We start from the raw sequence: 21949 nt of genomic DNA, 5'->3' as shown, positions 1-21949 counted from the left end.
TTTTATGAAAGTGCTTAACGTTGCCTCACTGTCACACCACGCGTTCCTAAATCTCGGTTAAAAACAAGTCACACTATTCCAGCCCACGACTCCTGCCCCCTCGCCACCCTCCCTGCCCCCCCCCCCCAGCCAAACTCCTCATGGAGAGAGACCAACGTGCATCCCAGACTGGGCCCTTAAAAGGGACGCACGAACACCGCCAGGGGGTCGCTCCTGGAGTGTGTAAGCTCCCAGCCCCTGGCGTGGCTTTCCCCGCGTCGCTCAAAGGCAGTGCTGCGCTCAAGGAGTCTCTTCGGGGGACCGCGGCTTTCTCGGATGGAAACGAATCTCTGCTTGGGAGCGAATCCCGGGAAAAGCCCCCGTCAAGGGAGGAGCTAGCTGATGACCCACCGCAGGCTTGCAGCGAATCGGGTTCCTGTCTTTGAAAAGCCTTCCCCGGGCGAGCATCCCGCGCCAGCAACAGAGAGCACCCCGGGACCACGTGCCCGCGCCACCGGCGGCGCGATTGGCCGAGCGCGTTGGAGCGCTGCGGTGTAGACGCGCGCGGGCCCGCCCAGCGCCTGCCAGAGGAGCCGGGGACTCGGAGCCGAGCGGCCGCAGGGAGAGCGCGGAGGGGAGGGGGGCGGGAGGGGGGTGGGGGATCCCCGAGGCCCCGATTCTGCCGGGAGGGCCCGGAGCCGGCGCCGGGCGGCCCGGCCCGCCGCCACTTGCCCAGACCCGCTGCATCCCGCGCCCGGGAAGGAAGGAGCCAACGGCCGCGCCCCTGCTCGGCCTCCGCGGGCCGCGCCTGCCCCGCTCGGTGCCCCCCGGAGCCGGGATCCCCCAGCGTCGCCCCCCACGTCCGCTCGCAGCGCCCGGCTTCGGCCCAGGAGCGCGCAGCCGGGGTGAGCCGAGCCCCGGGGATGCGCCGGCCGCCGCCTGGACCCATCGGCGCAGCCGGGTCCCCATCGCCACTTCCCGGGCTGGCGAGCCCGCCGAGCCGCTGCGGACCCCGGAGGCGTGGCCCAGCTGCGGCCCCTACTCCCCATTCGCCTTTTCCCTTTTTTTCTGTTTTTTTTTTTCCTTCCCCCCATCGGAGCCCGCGCCCCTCGGCCTTTGTCTCTTGGGGTTCCTGGGCCGGTCCCGCCGTGCGCCCCGGGGAGACCCGGAGGCGCCGCGGCCGGCTTGGAGGCCCTGCTCGGAGGGGAGGAGTGGGGGGAGCGGGGGGGAACGGGAGAGGGTGCCCCCTTCTTTCCTGTTCCGGCCATCTTGCCATCGCAATCCCACCGAGGGTCCCCGATGGCCAGCCGGCCGGCCGCTCCGGGCCCGGGCGGAGATGGGGAGCGCTGGGCCTCGCGCGCCGGCACCCGGGGCCGCAGTCGGAGGCGCACGGGAGGGCCCCCAGGTCAGCGCCCGGGGGCGGGGGCGGGGGGGCGCGGGAAAATCCAAGGAATCCAGGCCCGGAGCTGCCGTTTACTTCTTTCCAAAGCTCCGCACTCGTGTCCGTCATTCCTGACCCACGTGTCCCCTAAGGCCTCTCTGTGCTCCTCCTGCGTTAGGTGCTGGGGATAGAACGGCGAGCAAGAGACCCGGACCCTTGTTCCCGCTGATCCCGCAGCCCCCCCACAGTGGATGGAGCCCCCCGCCCCCAGACCGGCCAGGTGGGTGTCTTGAAACCCCCCCCCTTTTTTTTTAAATACAGTTGGCCCGAAAAACGGGGGCTGGTTGCTGACCATGAGTTTGCCAGGTCTGGCAAGTGAACCAAAGAATCAGACTTTGAACTTCTCTTAATTTTAGAGTTCTCTGCCCTGGGCAGCGAGTTAGTCGTTGCTGTTGCTGTTGCTGTTTTGAAGCCCCGTTAGGAGTGCGTTTGGATTGTTGGTTTCCATGCAGCCGTTTGAAACATGTGCTTATTTTTGTGATGTTTTAATTGGGGGTTGATTTCTCTTGCCCAGTGTCTGGCCAGCCCCTAACGTCTTTCCTATTACCACTCCACTTCCGGTTGTTACTCGGAACTTTCTTTTCTTCTGCTCCTGTATCTGGCGGGGTAGGAAAGAAAAACATTTTTCCCGCCGCGTGGCCCGAGCGGGGCGTCTCCCGTGGACTGAGGAATGTCTGGCTCTTCCTCAGCTCAATGACCTGTGTGGTGACCCCAAGAAGAAGAGGCCTGAGGTCTACAAGTTGCTTCTGAAACGGCTTTTGCCTTTCGAAAAACGCAATGCAACTTCCACACAAGTTTGTGAGGTAAACACAGAGCTCAGGCTCCAAGTTCCTTTACTAAAACTGTTTTTGCCTTCATCTTTGGCATAGAGTCTGCCCCCCCCCCCCGCCTCCTCCCCCACCCCCACCCCCAAATCTGGGATGTAAGGCATTTAGGAAGGTCGGTGATCAAATCTAATTCCGAATTCAAACCCCATGCTTCTAAGTGCACCCTTAACCAAGAACGTTCCGTCTGTAATTGAGAGAACCTTGAGTAACTTCTATGCCTGGTTGATTCACTGCATGAGAGACGCATCCAACGTTTCATTTAAGCCAAGCAATACTCACCTGTTTCTCTTGCACCCATCCCACCCCGTTTATTTCATTTTTCAGCTGAGCTTTTTTTTTTTTTTTGGCTTCGTTTTCTATGTGCCCTGTTAAGAGCTGAGGTTGAGTAGGTAGCTGGAATCCAAAGCAAGGACAGAGGAAAAGGCTAAGGAATGACAGCAGAGACCTAGGGTTCCCCAGGGAGGTGACACCCCCCGCACCCCTAGAGCTTAGAGACATGGAGGGCTCGGCTACAGGCCGAGAAAGGGGTGGTGTCCCGCGGGGGAGGTGCCCTCTGGAGGGTGCGACGGGTCTGCCGCCGCGCCTGAACTTGCCCACAAGCTTCTCTCTGGTCCCCGCAGGGCCCTGGGCGCATGCTGAGCGCGCGCGAGCCGGCGCGCCCTTTGCTCGGGTCCTGGACCCGGGCCGCTGCCATAGCAACGGCCTGGACGCCCAGCCCTTGAGCCGCCGCCGCCGCCGCCGCCGCCGCCGCCGCCGCCGCCGCCGCCGCCGGGGACCCTTCCGCTCCCTCTAGCGAGGGCTGGGGCGGCGGCGGCCCGGGCCGGGGAGACGAGACCGCCCGCTCCTCCGCCTGCAGTCGCTTCCAAAGATGGTAAGAGGCAGGAGCCCCCCGGGGATGCGGGGATGCGGAGATGCGGGGATGCGGGGATGCGGGGATGTGGGGCTGGGAAGGGACCGTATGCCACCTGCCGCCTTTCCGCAGCCCTTCCAGAAGCACGTCTACTACCCGCTGGCCAGCGGCCTCGACGGTGCCGACGTCCCCGCGGCCGCGGCGGGCGCCGCCTCGCTGGCCAGTGCCGCCGCGTCCAGCGCGGCCGCCGTGGGCCCGCTGCCCTTCTTCCAGTTCCGCCCGCGCCTGGAGAGCGTGGACTGGCGGCGGCTGAGCGCCATCGACGTGGACAAGGTGGCGGGCGCCGTGGACGTGCTCACGCTGCAGGAGAACATCATGAACATCACCTTCTGCAAGCTGGAGGACGAGAAGTGCCCACACTGCCAGTGCGGCGTGGACCCGGTGCTGCTGAAGCTCATCCGCCTGGCGCAGCTCACCATCGAGTACCTGATGCACTCGCAGGACTTCCTGACGGCGCAGCTGCGCCAGCTGGAGGAGCGGCTGCGCCTGAGCCTGGCCGACGGCGAGCAGAGCAAGCAGCTCCTCTCCAAGCAGGCTGGGGACATCAAGTCCCTCAAGGAAGAGTGTAAGCGCCGGAAAAAGATGATTTCTACCCAGCAGCTGATGATCGAGGCCAAAACCAGCTATTACCAGGTGGGCAGTGGCGTTGGGATGAAGCTTCCTGGCCCGTAAGACCCCACTGCTTGGGATATTGAAACGCCGTTTCTCTATTTTGGGGTGGGGGGGTGGGGAATGGCGGGGTTGGACCACACGCGGCAGTGCTCAGGAATTACTCCTGGCTCTGTACTCAGGGATCAGTCCTGGCAGGCTCAGAGGACTTAGGTGTTGCGGGCTTTTGGACCCAGGTCATCTAGGATACAAGGCAAGCACCCTACATGCAGTATTATCTTTCTTGCCGGGTTCCCCTCCCTCCCTCCCTCCCTCTCTATCTCTCTCTCTCTCTCTCTCTCTCTCTCTCTCTCTCTCTCTCTCTCTTTGGGGGGGTCACATATGTTGATGCTCAGGGGTTACTCCTTGCTCGGGGAGCCATTTGAATGCCAAGGAGCAAACCTTCGTCTGCCATGTGCAAGACAAGACCCTATGCCTGATGTATCTTCTCTCTCCCACCCCCAATGCAAATTATTTTTGCTTATTTATATCCTCGTCTGCAACTATTCTGACTTCCATTTTGAGTCCAAGATAACTTTTAATTTTTGAGTATAGCAGAAATCAACAGGTGTCTGATAGAGGTGGAAGCTAGTCCCAGACCGCCAAGATTGGTTTCACACCTTGACATTCGTGTCATTTTGGCTAAATGTCTTTAAAATGTCAGTGGACTTAGACAATTGTGGTGCTAGTTTATCCTGATGGGAAAGTGAATCCAGAGAGCAGGGTTAGAAATAGGTGCAGATGTTAGAAATAGAGTGGGGAAAAAAGTTTTAACAGTGTTTAGAGCCTGAGAGGATCGTTGTGAGAAATGAGCTGATAGCAGACAAAGGAATAGTTGGGGAGACAGGGAATCACCCACTGAAACAACTGGAAATCTCTAGCTGCCTATGTATCTTGTTTTTATTTATTTATTTATTGGTTTGGGGGCCACACCCGGTATGCTCAGGGGTTACTCCTGGCTCAGCACTCATAAATTAGTCCCGGCAGTGCTCCGGGCACATAAGGGATGTCGGGAATTGAACCTGTGTGGGCTGCGTGCAAGACTAGTGCCTGTCCACTGTATTATTGTTCTGGCCCCTGCCTGTGTCTTTTATAAATGTTGTTGATGAACTACTCCTGGTTCTTTATTTATATATTTATTGTACGATGAGTAGAATGAATTATTCTTCAGCATTGTAAGAAGTTGATCAGATTCCATCTTTGCTGTTAGTCCCGTGAAGCAAAACTTAGACATTTTGCATGTGTGTTCTTTTCTTTTCTTTGGTAATTGTAGAAATAGTTGGTAATAAGTAAAGATTTTCTAATAATTTATGTGTGTGGGGGGGGTGAGCAAGGATAGGAAGGTCCTGGTTGGTTATTTATGAGTGACACCTGTCACTCTTGGCCGCCCAGGAAACGCTGGATGACAATATTTATAGGGTTGGGGCCAGAGTGCTAGTACCGTGGGTAGGGTGTTTGCCCTGCATGCGGCTGACCCAAGTTCAATCCCAGGCATCCTATCTGGTCTCCTGAGCCCAGCAGGAGTCATTGCAGAACCAACAGTAACCTCTGAGCACCGCTGGGTATGGCACAAAAAGCAAAAGCAACCAAAATTGCCAGGTGTTGAGCTCAGATGCCACTGAGAACTGGTAGGTGTGACCAGACTACCATGCTCCACCCTAGACTAAGAGCTTGCACTTGTCCTCTGGCCGGTTGGAATCCTGGCTGTAGATTCCACTGGGTAAGGCCATCACGCCTAAGCTTCAGTCTCCGCATTTAGAAAATAAAAGCATTAAGAGTAGCCATGCCCCCTTTTAAATTTCGGTGCTTGCCATGGAACCAGGGCCTGGGACATCAGAGGCATGTGCTTTAGGGTTCTTTCTGAGGGTTCTGTGAGTGCCAGGAGACGATCATGCCCAGGTGTCTGATAAGGACTCAGTGACCAGTATCTGACAGCTAGGTGCCAGCCACTGCAGCTCACGGCTGTGAACTGTGGTTGCTGTGAGTTTCCAAGTCCTCACACCCCTGCGAGTTGCCCACTGACTGGGAGATGAGAAGATTAAAGGTCCCAGTGCTGCGCCCGTGGCGGGTGCTTCAGGCCAGGAGTGTAAGCACTGCTGAGGGCAGCCAGCAGGTATAGTCGCTGGTGTCCCACTGGGTCCCAAGTTCCTGGGTGTTTGACGATCCCGTGTTTGGGAAGATTCTGTTGAAGTAGTTATTGAATTTCCACACTATTCAGGAATTTGTGTTCTATAGAGATCCCCAACCATGGGGGAAAGCCAGTGCCACATGTGTGCTTAGGGTCATGCTATTACGGTCATGCTACCAAATTACTAAAAAATTTTTTTTAAAAAGGGGGGATTTGGAGGCCACACCTGGTGGTGCTGATGGAACCATATTTGGTGCTGGAGATCAAATCAGGATTAGCTACATGCAAGGCAAGCAACTTTCATCTCTCTCTCTCTCTCTCTCTCTCTCTCTCTCTCTCTCTCTCTCTCTCTCTGTGGCACCTTAACTTTTTTTTTTTTTTTTTTTTGCTTTTTGGGTCACACCCGGTGATGCACAGGGGGTTATTCCTGGCTCTGCACTCAGGAATTACCCCTGGCAGTGCTCAGGAGACCATATGGGATGCTGGGAATCAAACCCGGGTCGGCTGCATGCAAGGCAAACGCCCTATCCGCTGTGCTATCACTCCAGCCCCACCTTAACATTTTTTTTAAGTGAAAGGATGTTAGTGGATTTTAAGGGATGTTAGGCCTTTTCGGAGACAGCTTTTCATTTTCACCTGTTGTGGCTGAGAGACTCAGATTCCTCCTCCTGCCCCAGCACCTCAGGGGATGTTGGAGTCTGCAGTGTGTTTCTGTCCTCGCTCTCCCTTTTGTCACCACTTTCAGCTGGAGGTGAGTGGTGGGATGGAAGAGCAGTGCCTCTGGCGCCCCAGGAGAGCTTGGGGGCTACAATATGCAGCTGATGATGCAGTGACTTAGTGACTTCACTTGGCTCAAGTTTGGCACCTTCCCCAGTGAAGTGGTTACCGTGGGCATGAAGTGAGGCAGTGGGGGGGTGGGGGGGTCCCAACTGAGCTGCAGCTCTGAGCAGGCACAGACTAATGGTTCTTTAGCCACTTGTCTCAACATTTTCTCTGGGAATTTTCCTCACAATATTTGGAGAAACGGAGAATCCCCATCCTTCCTTTGATAAGAGTCTTCTTAATTCTATTATCTTAATTTTTTTCATTTTTTAAAATATTTTTTTATTTAGGAGTGAATGACGGAGGTTGCTTTAAAACATTTACACTTTTTTACGTAGCTGGTTCTCTACATATAGTCTATTTTCTTAAACCACATACATTGAATATAATCTTCACATCTGCTGTCCTTGGATTTTTTTTTGTCCTTTTTTGTTGTTTTTGTTGCTTTTTTTTTTTTTTGGCTTTCTGGGTCACACCCGGCAATGCACAGGGGTTATTACTGGCTCTGCACTCAGGAATTGCCCCTGGCAGTGCTCAGGGGACGATATGGGATGCTGGGAATCGAACCCGGGTCGGCCGTGTGCAAGGCAAATGCCCTACCCGCTGTGCTATTGCTCCAGCCCCTGTTGTTGCTTTTTTGGGTCATACCTGGTGATGCTCAGGGGTTACTCCTGGCTTTGCACTCAGGAATTACTCCTGGCGGTGCTCAGGGGAGCATGTGGGATGCTGGGAATTGAACCCGAGTCAACCACGTGCAAGGCAAATGCCCTACCCGCTGTACTATCGCTCCAGCCCCGGATTGTTTTGTCTTGGGAAAAAAATATTGAGTCTTTCCCATGAGTTGTTAATGGCAGCTAATTGTCAGCAACTCATGATGCTGCTTTTATCTTTTCTAAAAATGCTTTTTTTTTAAAAAGCGACACCTTCAAAATCAAGTGATATATCATTCATCTGTACATTTGTACAGTTTATATACACACATACATGTTTATGTATAAATGTAAACATGGTTATCCTATGTATACAGCCATTTTAATAGAATGCAAAGAATTTGAAGTGAACTTTTCAAAGTGTGCTTAAACAATCTTATTGATCTTCCTTATTGTTTTATTTCCTGGTGCTTAGGCTAACTCCTGGCTCTGTGCTCTGGATCACACCTGGCAATGTTCAGGTGGTGCCAGGGATTTGAACTAAGGTCGACTTCGTGCAAAGCAGCGGTTATCTCCTGTACTACCTCTCTGGCTCTGTAAAGTCTTCGAGGTCTTTTATTACTGGGGAATTTTGATTGCTGGTTATGTATAATTCCTTCTGCCTTCTTATCCTGAAAGGGAACTTTCTATTATAACGCCAGAATCTATGTGCCATAGATTGTATTTTTGATTCTCTTGCTACTTCTTGTAAAATACATACTTTTTTGGTAAATTTTGTTTTATTTTTATAAAGTTGTTCAGGATGATTTATATATTCAACGTTCCCAAACCAGTACCACCACCATTACTACTTCCCACCACCATTATTTCCAGTTTTCCCAACTGCCACATACGTCTGCCCCAACAGCAGGCCCTAAAGAATTTATTTTGTATTTCTCATTATGAGAAATTTCACGAAAATTGGTCAGAGAAGATTTCCTTAAAAAAATAATGTAGGGGCTGGAGTGATAGCACAGCGTGTAGGGCGTTTGCCTTGCACGCGACCGACCCGGGTTCGAATCCCAGCATCCCATATGGTCCCCTGAGCACCGCCAGGGGTGATTCCTGAGTGCAGAGCCAGGAGTAACCCCTGTGCATCACCGGGTGTGACCCAAAAAGCAAAAAAATTAATAAATAAATAATGTATGAAGATTGTTGCATCTCACCCTGGACCGAGTAAGCCCTTGTAGAAGAGGTTACTAACATTTGTTACAGGTTGAGCCTTGTGTGCTATTCTTTTCTTTTTTTTTTTTTGTTTTTGGGTCACACTTGGTGATGCACAGGGGTTACTCCTGGCTCTGCACTCAGGAATTACTCCTGGCCGTGCTCAGGGGACCGTATGGGATGCTGGGAATTGAACCCGGGTCAGCTGTGTGCAAGGCAAACGCCCTACCCGGTATACTATCGCTCGAGTCCCTATTATTTTCTTAATCGAGATTGGTTGTCTTCTACTTGACATCCCATCCAAGGTGGTTTATCTGGTACTCCTGGTATACCAGTGGTGTAGAGCTTGAGATGTCACTCCAGAAATTCTAAACTTTTGAATGGGGTGATACAGCTGGAGTTAAGATTTTAATTGGATGGTGACTTTGGGTTCCTAAAGTATCTCCGCAACTTGTTGATCTTTTTTGAGATTTATTTAATAGTCTTGGATCATAGTTGATTAATGAGCTTATATGGTGCCAGAGGCAGTTCATGGGTGTGACTGCCAGGCTTCTGAAAGAGCAAGGGGGTAGGGGGTGGTAGCCCATTCCTGACTCCATGAGATTCTGGAGATTTGGGTCACAAAAACCGCATAACTGAATTTTTTAACAGACTCATTCCTGGATGAGTCTTGGCCTAAGTCTGTGGAGTCCAGCTGCGAGCGTGACGGCATAAAATACAAATTCTTAACTGAGTTTCTAATTATCGTGATTTCTGTTATAAGGTGCTTTTGGCTTGGTGGTGGTAGATCAGATACTCCAAGCACTCCTAATTGGGAGCTTTTCTTTTTTTGGCGGGGGTGTAGTAGGTGTTTGCAGCCAGTTCTGGCAGTGCTCATGGGTTACTCCTGGCTCTGTGCCCAGTTGTGACCTCTGGTAGTGCTCAGGGGTCCACACATGGTACCAGAGATTCTAATTGTACCCAGGCTGGGGTGGAGGATGCAAAGCAAATGCCTTAACCCCTGTACTATCTTGCTGGCCTCTGACTGGAAAGTTTTGCTTTTTTCTTTAAACCACTGTTGTTTCTTTGTTTTTGTTTTTTGCTTTTTGAGTTGCACTCGGTGATGCATAGGGGTTACTCCTGGCTCTGCACTTAGAAATTACTCCTGGCGGTGCTCAGGGAACCATATGGGATGCTGGGAATCGAACCCGGGTCGACCATGTGCAAGGCAAACGCTTTACCCGCTGTGCTATCGCTCCAGCCCCAAACTACTGTTGTTTGTAATGTGAGGGTTATCTATATGTCCTGAATATCGATGTCCTAATGTCTAGCTGTGCTAGGAAATTGAACCTCTGAAATTTGGAGGTAATAAGTATTAAGTCAAAAATATTTTTCATACTTTTCCTTGGGAGGTTTGTTTCTGAATCACACCTGATTGTGCTCAGAGCTTACTCCTGGCTCTGTGCTCAGGCATCACTCCTGGAGGTGCTCAGGGGTTCATGAGTGGTACCAGGGATAGAACCAGGTTCAGCTGTGTGCAAGGCAAGCACCCTACCTGCTGTGCTATCCCCCAGCCCCTTGTTCCATCCTCTTAAATACTATTGCCTTTTTATACGGTCACCTCACTTCTGGTTGCATCCTAACTCCTGGGAACATGAGTCTGGCCTTCAGTTTCTTTTTTGTTTGTTTGTTTGTTTGCTTTTGGGGTCACACCCAGCAGTGCACACAGCGGTTACTCCTGGCTTTGCATTCAGGAATTATCTCCTGGCGGTCCTTGAGGAAACATATGGGAATCGAACCCGGGTTGGCTGCATGCAAGGCAAATGCCCTACCTGCTGTGCTGTTGCTCCAGCCCCAGGCCTTTATTTCTTAGATTTTCTTACTTCAATAATGTTATGAAAGAGGAATCATGTAATGCATACTTTTTGGAATTGCCTTTATGTCGTCTAATTCTCCAGAGAGTCACTCAAGTATTGCGTGTATCAGTGATCCATTTGCTCTCTCTTTTTGTCTAGTTCTTGCGTCTCACATGGTGGTACCTAAGGACTACTCCTAGCTCTGTGCTCTGGGGTTGCTTCCAGCAGTGCTCGGGGGACCAGGTGGTGTCAGCATTCAAACCTGGGCCACATGTGCTCAGTCCATTGAACTCTCTGGCCCATTCTTGTACTTCGCTTTTGGAGCCACACCTGGTGATGCTCAGGGGTTATTCCCGGCTCTCTACTCAGGAATTGCTCCTGGTAATGCCCAGGGGTCCATCTGGGGTGCTGGGGATTGAACTCAGGCAGGCTGTGTGTAAGGCAAATTCCCTCCCCTCTGGACTGTGGCTCTGGTTCCCTCATTCACTTTTTCTTTTCTTTTCCTTTTCTTTTCTTTGCTTTTTTTTTTTTCTCTTTTGGGTCACACCTGGTGATGCTCAGGGCTTACTCCTGACTCTGCACTCAGGACTTACTGCTGGCATTGCTCGGGGGACCATACAGGATGCTGGAGGTTGGATCCAGGGCAAAGGCCCTCTCTGCTGTACTATCGCTCTAGCCCTCCCCTTGCCTCTCCCACCCACCCCCCACACCCTAACTGTTCACATTTTAAACTGGCATTCTGTGGTGTTTGTGTATGGTGTATATGTATCCATTTGTTAGTTTAGGCTTTTGGACATGACCTTCAAGTTTGTCCAGGAAGAACACAAAAAACATGCACAAGCAAATTTTTGTAGGAATGTGGTGTTTTGGGTTTTTTCTTTTTTTGTGTGAGAAGCTCTGCTTAACATCCTTTTTGTTTTATTTTATTCACTTGTATCACTTGTCTTCCCGTTGATCCTCGATTTGCTCTAGTGGACGCCAGTAACATCTCCATTTGTCCCTGCGGCATGCTAGTGTAGCCCAGTGATATCTGCTCGCTCCAGGAACAGGAAGGGCCTTAAATCGTTCATTCAGAGTTTTGACAAAGAAGTCTGACCATCTCTTTTATTTTATTATGAGTCTTTTATTTCTTCTCTTCCCATCTTCCTTGTAAGGCCGTTGTTGTGATGCGCAGAGATGCTCCGTGAGCCGGACTACGGCCCTCGCACCTTGAGCCGTGGTGCTTGCTGAGGCTCGTCCACTAGCCTGCAGTGCCTGCACCCCTGTCCTCGTGGCTCACCCAGCTCCTTAGGCCTTTAGTTGCCGTGCTTGCACGTGCACCCTGGGCCTTGGGCCCTCTTCAGTAACGTGTGGGCTCCTCTGAGTCTTTTTTTCTCTTTTGCATCACGCCTGGCGATGCTCAGGGGTTACTCCTGGCTCTGAACTCAGAAATTACTCTTGGCGGTGCTCGGGGAACCATAGGGGATGCTGAAAATCGAACCTGGGTCGGCCGCGTGCAAGGCAAACACCCTACTTGCTGTGCTATCGCTCCAGCCCCACCTCCCCTGAGTCTTTGGCCTCCCCAGAGAAACTTTACCATCAGTTTGTTGTTATTATCTACCGGGGAATTTGCCAAAACTCTGATGGGAAGCGCCTGCAGCCTGTAGGTCAAATTGGAAGGAGCTGACACCTTTACCTTCCTCAGTCTTCCTGTGCCGGTGTTGTGTGTCTGGGCTTGGAGTCACACCCACGGCAGGCAGGAGCTCCACCTGCTGGGTCTTGGTGTGCCAAGGGGTGTCAGGGATCGAACTTGATTTCCTACCTGCAGAGTAGCAATGTGTCCTGGCACGCTGCGTTCTTTCCCCGGTCCTTACTGAGTCTTCTTTCTGTTTTCTTTTTGGGTCACACCTGACGATGCACAGGGGTTACTCCTGGCTCGGCACTCAGGAATTACCCCTGGCGGTGCTCGGGGGACCATATGGGATGCTGGGAATTGAACCCAGGTTGACCGCCTGTCAGGCAAATGCCCTCCCCACTGTGCTATCGCTCCAACTCCCTTACCGAGTCTTCTTATCCATTAAAAAAGGATCTTGCTTTTCCGTTTTTACCATAGGAACTGTGATTTCCAGTACTGTTAATGGTCAGGTTTCATGCATGAAACTTTTAGTTCTTCGGTTCATTTGTCAGAATGCTGCCCCATGTGGGTCCTGGCAGTCTATGAACACTGTCTGTGTGACAAGGAGGTGTGAGCCCTGGGTCGGTCTGGGACGGACTCAGGCAGAGCCCCCTGAAGTGGTCCTGATGGAGGCTGAGGAAGTGGATGCGTGACAGCAGGTGCCCCAGCCTTGCTCCTGGATTCCAGGCACCCTTCTGGAGTGCTCCTTAGACCACTGTTCTGTGTTCTCTGTCTCCTTACTCATTCTCGCCAACATGGTCCCTTTGAAAGGGGCCCCCAGCTCAACTTTCCAAATTGCAAGTGAAGGGGCCAGAGTGACGGTCCAGCGGGGAGGGCATTTGCCTGGCAGGCAGCCGACCTGCCTTTGACCTTTGGCATCCCATATGGTCCTCTGAGCACTGTCAGGAGAGCCAGGAGTCAGCCAGCAGGTGTGCCCCCAAACCGGAAAACCAAAATCAAAAACCCAACCCCAATTGCAAATGACATTGAGTGCCAGGATGCATGCTCCGGACACTTGGATTTGTCGCTCTGTGTCCTTTCAGTGCCACTTCTGTGACAAGGCCTTTATGAACCAAGCGTTTCTACAGAGCCATATTCAGCGCCGCCACCCTGAAGATCCTCACCTCGGTAAGTGATGGGCTCAGGTCCGGACAGTTCTTTCTGGTCCCTCATTTTCGCTTTCCTTTTTCCAGTGAAACACAGGTCTGGTATGTTCCTCAGTCCTTTTGCAAACAAAAAAATCCCTTTTGACTCATTGCAGTCAATATTGAGCCCCTCCTCTGGGCCAGGCACCGCACTTGGGGTGGGGATGAAGACCATGAATGAACTGAACAGTTCCTCTCTCTCAGACCCGGAGAAGGGGACACCCTTGAATGAATGAATGAATGAATGAATGAACGAATGACTTTGCAAATGGGCAAGCACAACCAAGGGAAGAATACGGGAGGAGTGGGCGAGGAAGGACTGCCAAGAGTCTACAAAAACTTTTCCCTTTTTTTTGTTTTTTGGGTCACACCCGGCAATGCACAGAGGTTACTCCTGGCTCTGCACTCAGCAATTACTCCTGGCAGTGCTCAGGGGACCATATGGGATGCTGGGAATCGAACGCCCTCCCCGCTGTGCTATTGCTCCAGCCCCTGCAAAGACCTTTCTAAAACGGAGATTATTTAGGACCCGAGAGTTAGTACAGGGCTTAAGACACTTGCCTTGTACCCAGCTGACCTCATTTCCATCCCCGGCACTTCAGGAATGATCCCTGAGCACAGAGCCAGGAGTAAGGCCCAAGCACAACTAGGTGTGTCCCCGCCACACCCCACCCCACCCCAAGTCACGGGAGGTAATAGTTCATCAACAAGTGAACTCATGAGTAGGGGGGGAAATCTAGGAAGAGAATATTGTAGGCAGGGGGGGACTGTGGTTGTCAGGTGATGGGAGACAGGTGGGCACGTTTGAAGAACAGACAGAAGGTCCGGGGGTGGGAAGGAAGGGACTGGCTCACGTGGGGGCCCCAAGGCCCCATGGCAGGTGGAGAACAGACGGGAAGGGCAGTGGTGGAGAAGGGAGAGACGAGGAGGCGGTGGCAGCGGTCAGGTGGGGGGCAGAGAGCCAGGTGGCAGCTAGGTGAGGTTGGTAGCAGGAAGGATGGGAGGAGTGAAGACAGAGAGAACCTGTGTGGGGCCCAGATCCCATGGAGCCGGGACTCCACGGAGAGCGAGAGCGGTTAGGGGTAGGGCTAGGCAGAGCGGAGATCGTCCTGGGCTTTTGTCCTGTTCCAGGCAGTGGTTCTTTCCCTAGGTGGGGACCCACGGGCGGGAGGCAGCTTGTGAAAGGCAGGAGAGGTTTGTTGTTGTTGTTGTTGTTTGTTGTTGTTTTGCAGCGATTGAGTTGACTGTGAGGAAGTAAATCACACATAAAGTTGCCGTGCGAGCTGGGGAAGATTCTGGAGGGGCAGCCTGGAATCCAAGCACAGGCGCAGTGGGGAGCCAGTCCTGAGCATCCTCAGGCTGGACGAGATGGCCTAGACGACAGTGAGGCAGAGGGCCAGCCCTGGGGCACCCCTGGGCACTCAGGGGGCGGCTGGAGTGAGGGAGAGATAGAAATGGGGGCAGGGCGGGGGGAAGCTGGCAGGTGTTGTCACAGAAATCCGTGTTCCAGGGAGGAGGCAGAGGTGAGCCACAGAATAAGGTGAAGATCGAGAATGGACCTTTGTCCCCAGGGGCGCTTGGTGACCCTGATCGGACAGTGCCAGAGTTGTGGGGTAGCAGGGCTCTGTCGGGAGGACCAGAGTCGGGGGCAGCCAGAAAGGGGTAGGTAACGCGCCACTGCCGGTGTCACTGAACAGCGGGAACATTTGCCGGGAGGGAGAGCGGCCACAAGAGTCTTAGCCGGAGGGACATATGAGAGCAAGGGACAGTTTTTGTATGATTTGACACTCGAGGTATGCTGGGATGCAGTTGGGTGCGGATGTGAATTAGCCCGGGCGGAGAGGGAGAAGTCAGAGAAGGCAGAGAGGGGAGGTGCCGGTGGCTTACCAAGGAACCAAGTTTCCCGCTGTTTAGTGCTCTCCAGAGCAAAGGATGCCAGAGGCGTCTTTCCCTGGGAGCTGGAAGCGTTCTGCAGGGTGGCACGGGCGTCCTCCCCAGCCTACAGCACGGTCTTACATGTTTCCAGTCTCCAGGCATGTATGTGCCCCTGTGACTCACTCCGTCCTGGCTTTCCCCCCTTCGCTTCCAGCCCTGGCTGTCCCAGGCCAGTAGACTTACGGAGGAAATAGCTAAAGTTTCTATAAACGCCACGATGGCACCAAAGCCCGTTTGTGAAGTCACGGGCCGCTTACACGGTGGAGCAGCGTGCTGGCGAAGGGGGCAGAGAGGAAGGATTTGAAGCGCGCTTCAGTGTGACTGACCTTCTCTCTTCTGTTTCAGCGTCTTACTCTCTCTCTCACACTCGCTTCAAAGAGGGTTTCAGACTCTGAAGCGGGTATTGTCTCTTCAGGTCATCTCTGAGGTTCTGACTCTCTACTTTGGTTTCCATCCCTTTCATGTCTGCACTCACAGACACATGTATTCCATTCAGTCATGTGCACATCTGCATGTAAGTACGTGTACACAAAAGTATTCTTCCCTTCACTTGTCGCTCTCCTTTACAGCTGTCCAATACCTTGGTCTTTTGTTTTTTTGGGTTTTTTTTTTTTTTTTTGCACCCGGATCCCTCCTCCTCCCACCTCTCCCTGTGGCCAGGGTGTGTGGCCCGTGGCCTGCGGCCCGTGTTTGTATTTTGAATGTCGCCTCTGCTTGTGTCTCAGTACCACTGGAGTCCTTGGGCGAGTGAGAATCGGAGACACGGTGACCACACACGGTCCGAACGGTGTTGGCAGTGAAAGCTATTGCTCCCCTTTCCCGATGGAGATGAGGCCGTGACACTGGGCAGCCGGAAAGGCTCTCTGTCACCCTTCGAGCGCCCTGCACTGGCTCTCACGCTGTCTGTAGAGTCACCCAGCCTCACTCGGTGGCCGAAAGCATGGGCTGAGGACAGTTGAGTGCCCAGTTAGACCAAGGGCGGCATAGACACTTTGCTGAGGAGCACAGTTGGGCTCTGGGGGCATGAAAACAAACGAATAACGCACCCCCCCACCAACAATCTTATTCCAAATCAGAGCAGATTTCTTTGCCTTTTTCTGAGCCATAGGACTGCACCCTGTAAGCTTGAGTAGAGGTTCCTTGCGTTGTCGTTGTTGTTGTTGTTGTTGTTTGTTTTAACGCGATGTTTCTGTTGCAACAGGGTATAAGAAAAGGGAGCAGACGGACAGGCTCCAGAACGAGGTGGACATGTTGAAGGAGCAGCTGCAGCTGACCAGGACCCAGCTGGAGGCTGCCCAGCACGCGCACGCGGTCAGGTTCTCCAAGGTAGGGGCCTGGCCGCGCGTGGCGCGGGGGACCAATCCGTGCCGTTCCTCCCGCGGGTTTGGGGAAAGGCACCAGTGACGCCCTCCGGTCCTGGGCTTTCCTGGGTTAGTGGGTTGTTAGCATCGTGATTATCATCTTTCTGCTTTAGAGGGTACCAGATGTTGCATCATGCTCTGCATTGTTCTGGGCTTACTCCTGCCGCAATGCTCAGGCGTGTTCTTGATGGTTTCGGGGGGACCATGTGGTGCTGGGGGATCCAATCTTGAATATTTGGGCCAGCCCCATGCAAAGCAAGCCCCTTTGTGCTCTTCCTCCGGCCCTGTGAGGTTTCTGCTCATTTATTTAATCTCCTTATTTGTTATTGACTTCTTTTTTTAATGTAGAAGTACTGCTATTTATTCAGCCATTGATTAAACTGATTGAATTGGGCGTGAATTCCCCATTACTTTAAAAACAAATTTTTTTTAGGGGCTGGAGCAATAGCACAGAGAGTTGGGCGTTTGCCTTGCACACGCGGCTGACCCACGTTTGATTCCCAGCATCCTATAGGGTCCCCCAAGCACCGCCAGGAGTAATTCCCGAGTGCATGAGCCAGGAGTAACTCCTGTGCATCGCTGGGTGTGACCCAAAAAGAAAAAATATTTTTTTTTCAGATTTTAAAAATTGAACATCCGTGAGATTGACCATTACAAAACTGTTCATAATTGGGGTTCAATCATATAAAGATCCAGCACCCATCTCTCCACCAGTGGACACTCCCCACCAGCATACCCCAACACCCTGTCCCCCCCACCCCCAGCCTGCCTCTGGGAGACACTTTCCTTCTTGCTCTCTCTCTCCTTTTCCTTTTGTGCATTATGGTTTGCAATACAGGTGCTGAGAGATCAAGGTGTTTGTTCTGGGCATTGTTATTGACCTGTTAGGATTTTCTGTTTCTTCCCGAGTCAGTCTCTGTAGCTCACAGGCATCTCTGAATTGATTTCTTCTAGAAAGACAAGTTTGTTGACATACAGCTCTTCCTAATAGTTTCTTAAAGTCCTTTGTAATTCAGTGACTGGGTCTCCTCACTTAAAAAAATATTTATTTTAAATTTATGGTTTATACTTGTTGATGTTTTTAACACCAGCTCATGGGGCTGGAGAGATAGCACAATGGGTAGGGCAGATCCAGGTTCAATCCCGAATCCTGCATAGACTCTGGAATCCTCTCAGGAGCAATCCCTGAGTGCAGAGCTAGGAGTAAGCCCAGAAGAACTGGCTGGTATGGCCCCAAAACACACACACACACACACACACACACACACAGAGCACTCAGTTTTATTGATCTATTTTCCTGTTTAGATCTATTTTATTTGCTTATTCTTTTTTTTATTTTTGGTGGTTGTGGGGCATCTTTGATGGTCACTGGAAAACTGAAGACCATTGAAAAATCAAAGAGTGATCCTCTGAACCTTAAATCTAAATACATCTGAATTTCTCTTCTTGGAATGTAAGTTGGGGAAGCTCCCTCCAAATTGATATCAAAAAGTGCTCTTCTCATTTAACCTTTACCTTAAAAATAGAGTTAATATTTTCTTTTTCTTTTTTGGCGGGGGGAGTGTATGTGGGGGCAGATGGCCATGCCCAGTTGTGCACTGAGCTTACTCCCAGCTCTGTCTTCTGGGATCACTCTTGGTCATGGTTGGGGGAGAATATATGGGGTCAACCCGATTCCTCTGTGCATAAGGCAGTGCCTTACCTGCTGTATTATCTCTCCAGCCCTATTCCTGTCCTCTTGTCATTTCATGTCTGCTATTCAGGACATGAGGTATGTGCTCATGATCTTGAGATACAGGGTTTTTGTTTTAATGGACTGAAGGATAAAGGACACCGCATGTGACCTTTGGTTTGGTGTAAGGCCCCGCTATTAAATAGTGTATTATTGCAACTCTACTTGACCTAGGCAGTACCGGCTGACACATTTGAAGTGATGTGTCTGCTTCTTTTAAAATTTGCTTCTTTGGGGCTGGAGCAATAGCACAGCGAGTAGGGTGTTTGTCTTGCACACGGCCGACCCAAGTTCGATTCCCAGCATCCCATAGGGTCCCCCGAGCATTGCCAGGAGTAATTCCTGAGTGCATGAGCCAGGAGTAACCTCTCTGCATTGCCAGGTGTGACCCAAAAAGCAAAAAAAAATTTGCTTCTTTGCTTCTTATCAGAACAGTCAAGCCACTTACTCATATGATTTCAGGAATATGAATTGCAAAAAGCAAAAGACCAGGAATTTTTGAAGCTATTTGATCAATGGAAAGAAGAAGAAAAGGAGAAACTAGTAGATGAAATGGAAAAAGTTAAGGAAATGTTTATGAAGGAGTTTAAAGAATTAACTTCCAAGAATTCAGCATTAGAATTTGTAAGTATCGTCTTTTTTGTCGCATCTTCAGCGGTTTTTCAATAACAAACAGTACAAAAATACATTATTTCGGTTCTGCTTTGGACAGGTATTGGGGTTTGGGATGAAAACACCCGAAATACAGCGGTGGGAAGGTGTAATAGTGGTGGGATTGGTGTTTGAATATTAACACGGTAGCACTGTCCTCCCGTTGTTCATCGGTTTGCTCGAGCAGAAACGTCTCCATTGTGAGACTTGTTGTTAACTGTTTTTGGCATATTGAATATGCCATGGGTTTGAATGTAATCATATATTGTGAACTACTTTATAAAATTAAAAAAATAAATACAAAATAGAATATATATAAGTATCGATGGAGCCGTTCTCCTGTCCACGGGTGTATTTCTGCCTTCAGAGGCGTTACAGGGCGTTATTCAGGCCAGCAGAGCAGCTTCCTTGCTCGTGCGCTGACCCCGACGCCCCCCCCCCCCCCCCCCCCCCGGCTTGGGGGAACTGGAGACACAGACCAGGTCGGGAAAGACCTTCCTTTGCAAGTGGAGCTCGGGAAACTCGTCCCAGTGCAGAGCACTGGGCTAGAAGTGGAAGAAGCTGCGGTTCCCTTACTTTGTTAGAGTTCGGTCACCTTCCTCCGTCAAACCCTCCGTGAGTTTGGAAACTCTCCACGTTCCTAAGAAAGTTTCCAGAAAGATGGACACAAGAGTCCCCAGTGTGGGAGAAGGAAGCCCACCCGGAAGGACAGACACCCGCAGCAGGCCCTTGTCACGCCCCAGGAGAGGAGAGCAGGGGTCTACGGCCAGCAGCTCTGCAGTAGACCTCCCTAAGCCCTCCTCTCTGGGGGCGGGGGCACATACCTGGTCCATAGCGCCCGGTCAGGGCACAGTTGATGGCCAGTGGTTCAGCCAGGGGAGAAGCTAGAGCTCCCTCTAGGGGCCAAAGCGTTGCATGACTGGCAGCTGGAAGAGGTCAAAGGTAAAAAAAAAATTTTTTTCTTTTAATTTTATTGAATCACCATGAGATAGTTAACAAGCTTTCATGTTTGGGTTACAATCACACAATGATCAACCACCCATCCCTCCACCAGTGCACATTCCCCCCACCGGTAGTCCCGGTATACTCCCCCTTTCCCACCCACCTCCTGCCTCCATGGCAGACAATATTCCCCATACTCTCTCTCTACTTTTGGGCATTATGGCTTGCAACACAGACACTGAGAGGTCATCGTGCTTGGTAAAAACTCTTAAAAACTCCCCGTGGATATGAGTATAGTATATTGACCTCTCAGTATCTGTTGCAAACCATAATGCCCCAAAGGGGGGTTGGGTGGGGAGAGAGGGAGGAAAGGAGGAAGGAAGAGACAGAAACAGAGACAGAAAGAGAGACAGAGGCAAAGAGAGAGAGAGAGAGAGAGAGAGAGAGAGAGAGAGAGAGAGAGAGAGAGAGAGAGAGAGCGTGAGCATCTGTCACAGAGGTCTGGGGGCAGGGCAGGAGGGAAACTGGGGAACTGGTGGTGGTAAACGTACACTGATGGAGGGATGGGCCACTGCCACTGTCATCCTGTTGCTCATTGATTTGCTCAAGCGGGCACCAGTAAGGTCTCCATTGTGAGACTTGTTGCGACTGTTTTTGGCATGTCGAATACGTCACGGGGAGCTTGCCAGCTCTGCCGTGCGGGTGGGATACTCTCGGTAGCTTGCTGGGCTCTCCGAGATGGACGGAGGAATCAAACCCGGGTTGGCCGTGTGTAAGGCGAACGCCCTACCCACTACACTATCACTCCTGGAACATGATATAACTGAAACCCAATCATGAACAACCTTGTAACTGTATATCACACAGTGATTCAATAATATATATATATATTAAAAAAAAAACCTACACAAATAAAAAAATAGAATAAATACATACAAACTCTTTGGACTCTGAAATAGGGTTCAGGCAAAACGACAGCCTGTGAGTGCAGCCCAGCTGGACACAAGCCCGTGTGTGGCCCCCTCCCTAACCACTCAGCAGTATTATGTGCTGGGAAGCGACCACCGTCTCCCTCCTGGTGAATGAGTTTTAAGAGCGTCTTGGCCGCTTGCAGTGTGAGATGCAGTATCAGCTCTACCAAGCATGCCGCCCGTGTGCTCCTCAGGGCGGGAGGCTTACAGCGGGCGGTGCAGGGCGGTAAGCATCGGACAGCCGGACAGCGGCGTTGGCCTTCGCTCCCCCGACCCTGGCCCTCGCCCTCCGCCCACCTGCTGCAGCCTCTAATACGGTCTTGCTGTTCTCGGGCTTGTTTTTGGTTTTGCTGCTGTTTTGTTGCATATGGGAGATTACACTGTGTCTTTTTCTAGCTGATTTATTTAATTTTGGGGGGGAACCCTAGAAAGGCTTTTTTTTAATCTTTTAAAATAGTCCAAAAAAAACTTGGAATATTACAGGACACATGAAATGACTCTAAGTTTACACTTCAGTGTCCCCAGGAAAATGATTTTATTCTCATGCTACTCATTTCCACCTTCATTCTGGTGCTTTTGTATTGGAGCCATAGAGAACCTTGGGTGTCTCCCCAAAGCTATAAATAGGACTGCTTGGCTCTTCACAGCAAAAGCTTGCCCTGTCCTATCTTATTGTTGCCTGTTCGATAGCATCTAAATATATATATATATGTATATATGTGTATACATATATATATATTTAAATTAAGGCACCGTGATTTCCAAAGTCCTTCATGACTGCGTTTCCGACCTGTGGTGTTCCAACACCAGTCCCACTACCAGCGTCAGCTTCCAGCTTCTCTCCCTATAATATCTCTAGGTTCTTTGTGTGTGTGTTTGTTTTTGGGCCACACCCAGGGGTGCTCAGGGACTATTCCTGGCTCCATGCTCCCCTATCACTCCTGGTGGTGCTCCAGGAACCACATGATGCTCTGAGACCCAGCCTGGCCTCCCGCCTGTGGTCCCGTCTCTCTGGCCTCTGTCTCCTGGCTTCTTGTTCTTTCTACGCATCAGAATGAAAGACTGTCATTTTTCCATTTCTGGTTTTTCTATTTATTTATTTATTTATTTATTGC

General features: G+C 51.3%; 1 protein-coding gene across 5 annotated transcripts in view; it reads left to right on the top strand.

Moving 5' to 3' along the window:
* The first annotated feature begins 577 nt into the window (after positions 1-577).
* The window catches only part of DZIP1 (DAZ interacting zinc finger protein 1), a 65062-nt gene continuing 43690 nt past the window's right edge, over positions 578-21949 (top strand). For 3 of the 5 annotated variants that reach the window (XM_055131657.1, XM_055131650.1, XM_055131628.1), the window contains exons 1-8: positions 578-884; positions 1539-1640; positions 2110-2223; positions 2868-3118; positions 3230-3790; positions 13141-13225; positions 16379-16503; positions 18733-18894. In XM_055131657.1, coding sequence (XP_054987632.1) covers positions 3116-3118; positions 3230-3790; positions 13141-13225; positions 16379-16503; positions 18733-18894 — 936 coding nt within the window. In that variant the 5' untranslated portion in view covers positions 578-884; positions 1539-1640; positions 2110-2223; positions 2868-3115. Of the gene's footprint in view, positions 885-1538; positions 1641-2030; positions 2224-2867; positions 3119-3229; positions 3791-13140; positions 13226-16378; positions 16504-18732; positions 18895-21949 lie in introns of all 5 variants that reach the window. The other 2 variants (XM_055131637.1, XM_055131645.1) reach the window with 2 other exon arrangements.

The sequence above is a fragment of the Sorex araneus genome, chromosome 1 (assembly GCF_027595985.1).
Source record: "Sorex araneus isolate mSorAra2 chromosome 1, mSorAra2.pri, whole genome shotgun sequence".
NCBI lineage: Eukaryota > Metazoa > Chordata > Mammalia > Eulipotyphla > Soricidae > Sorex > Sorex araneus.
The sequence above is the reverse complement of the archived record's forward strand: the minus strand, read 5'-3'. Positions and strand labels throughout refer to the sequence as shown.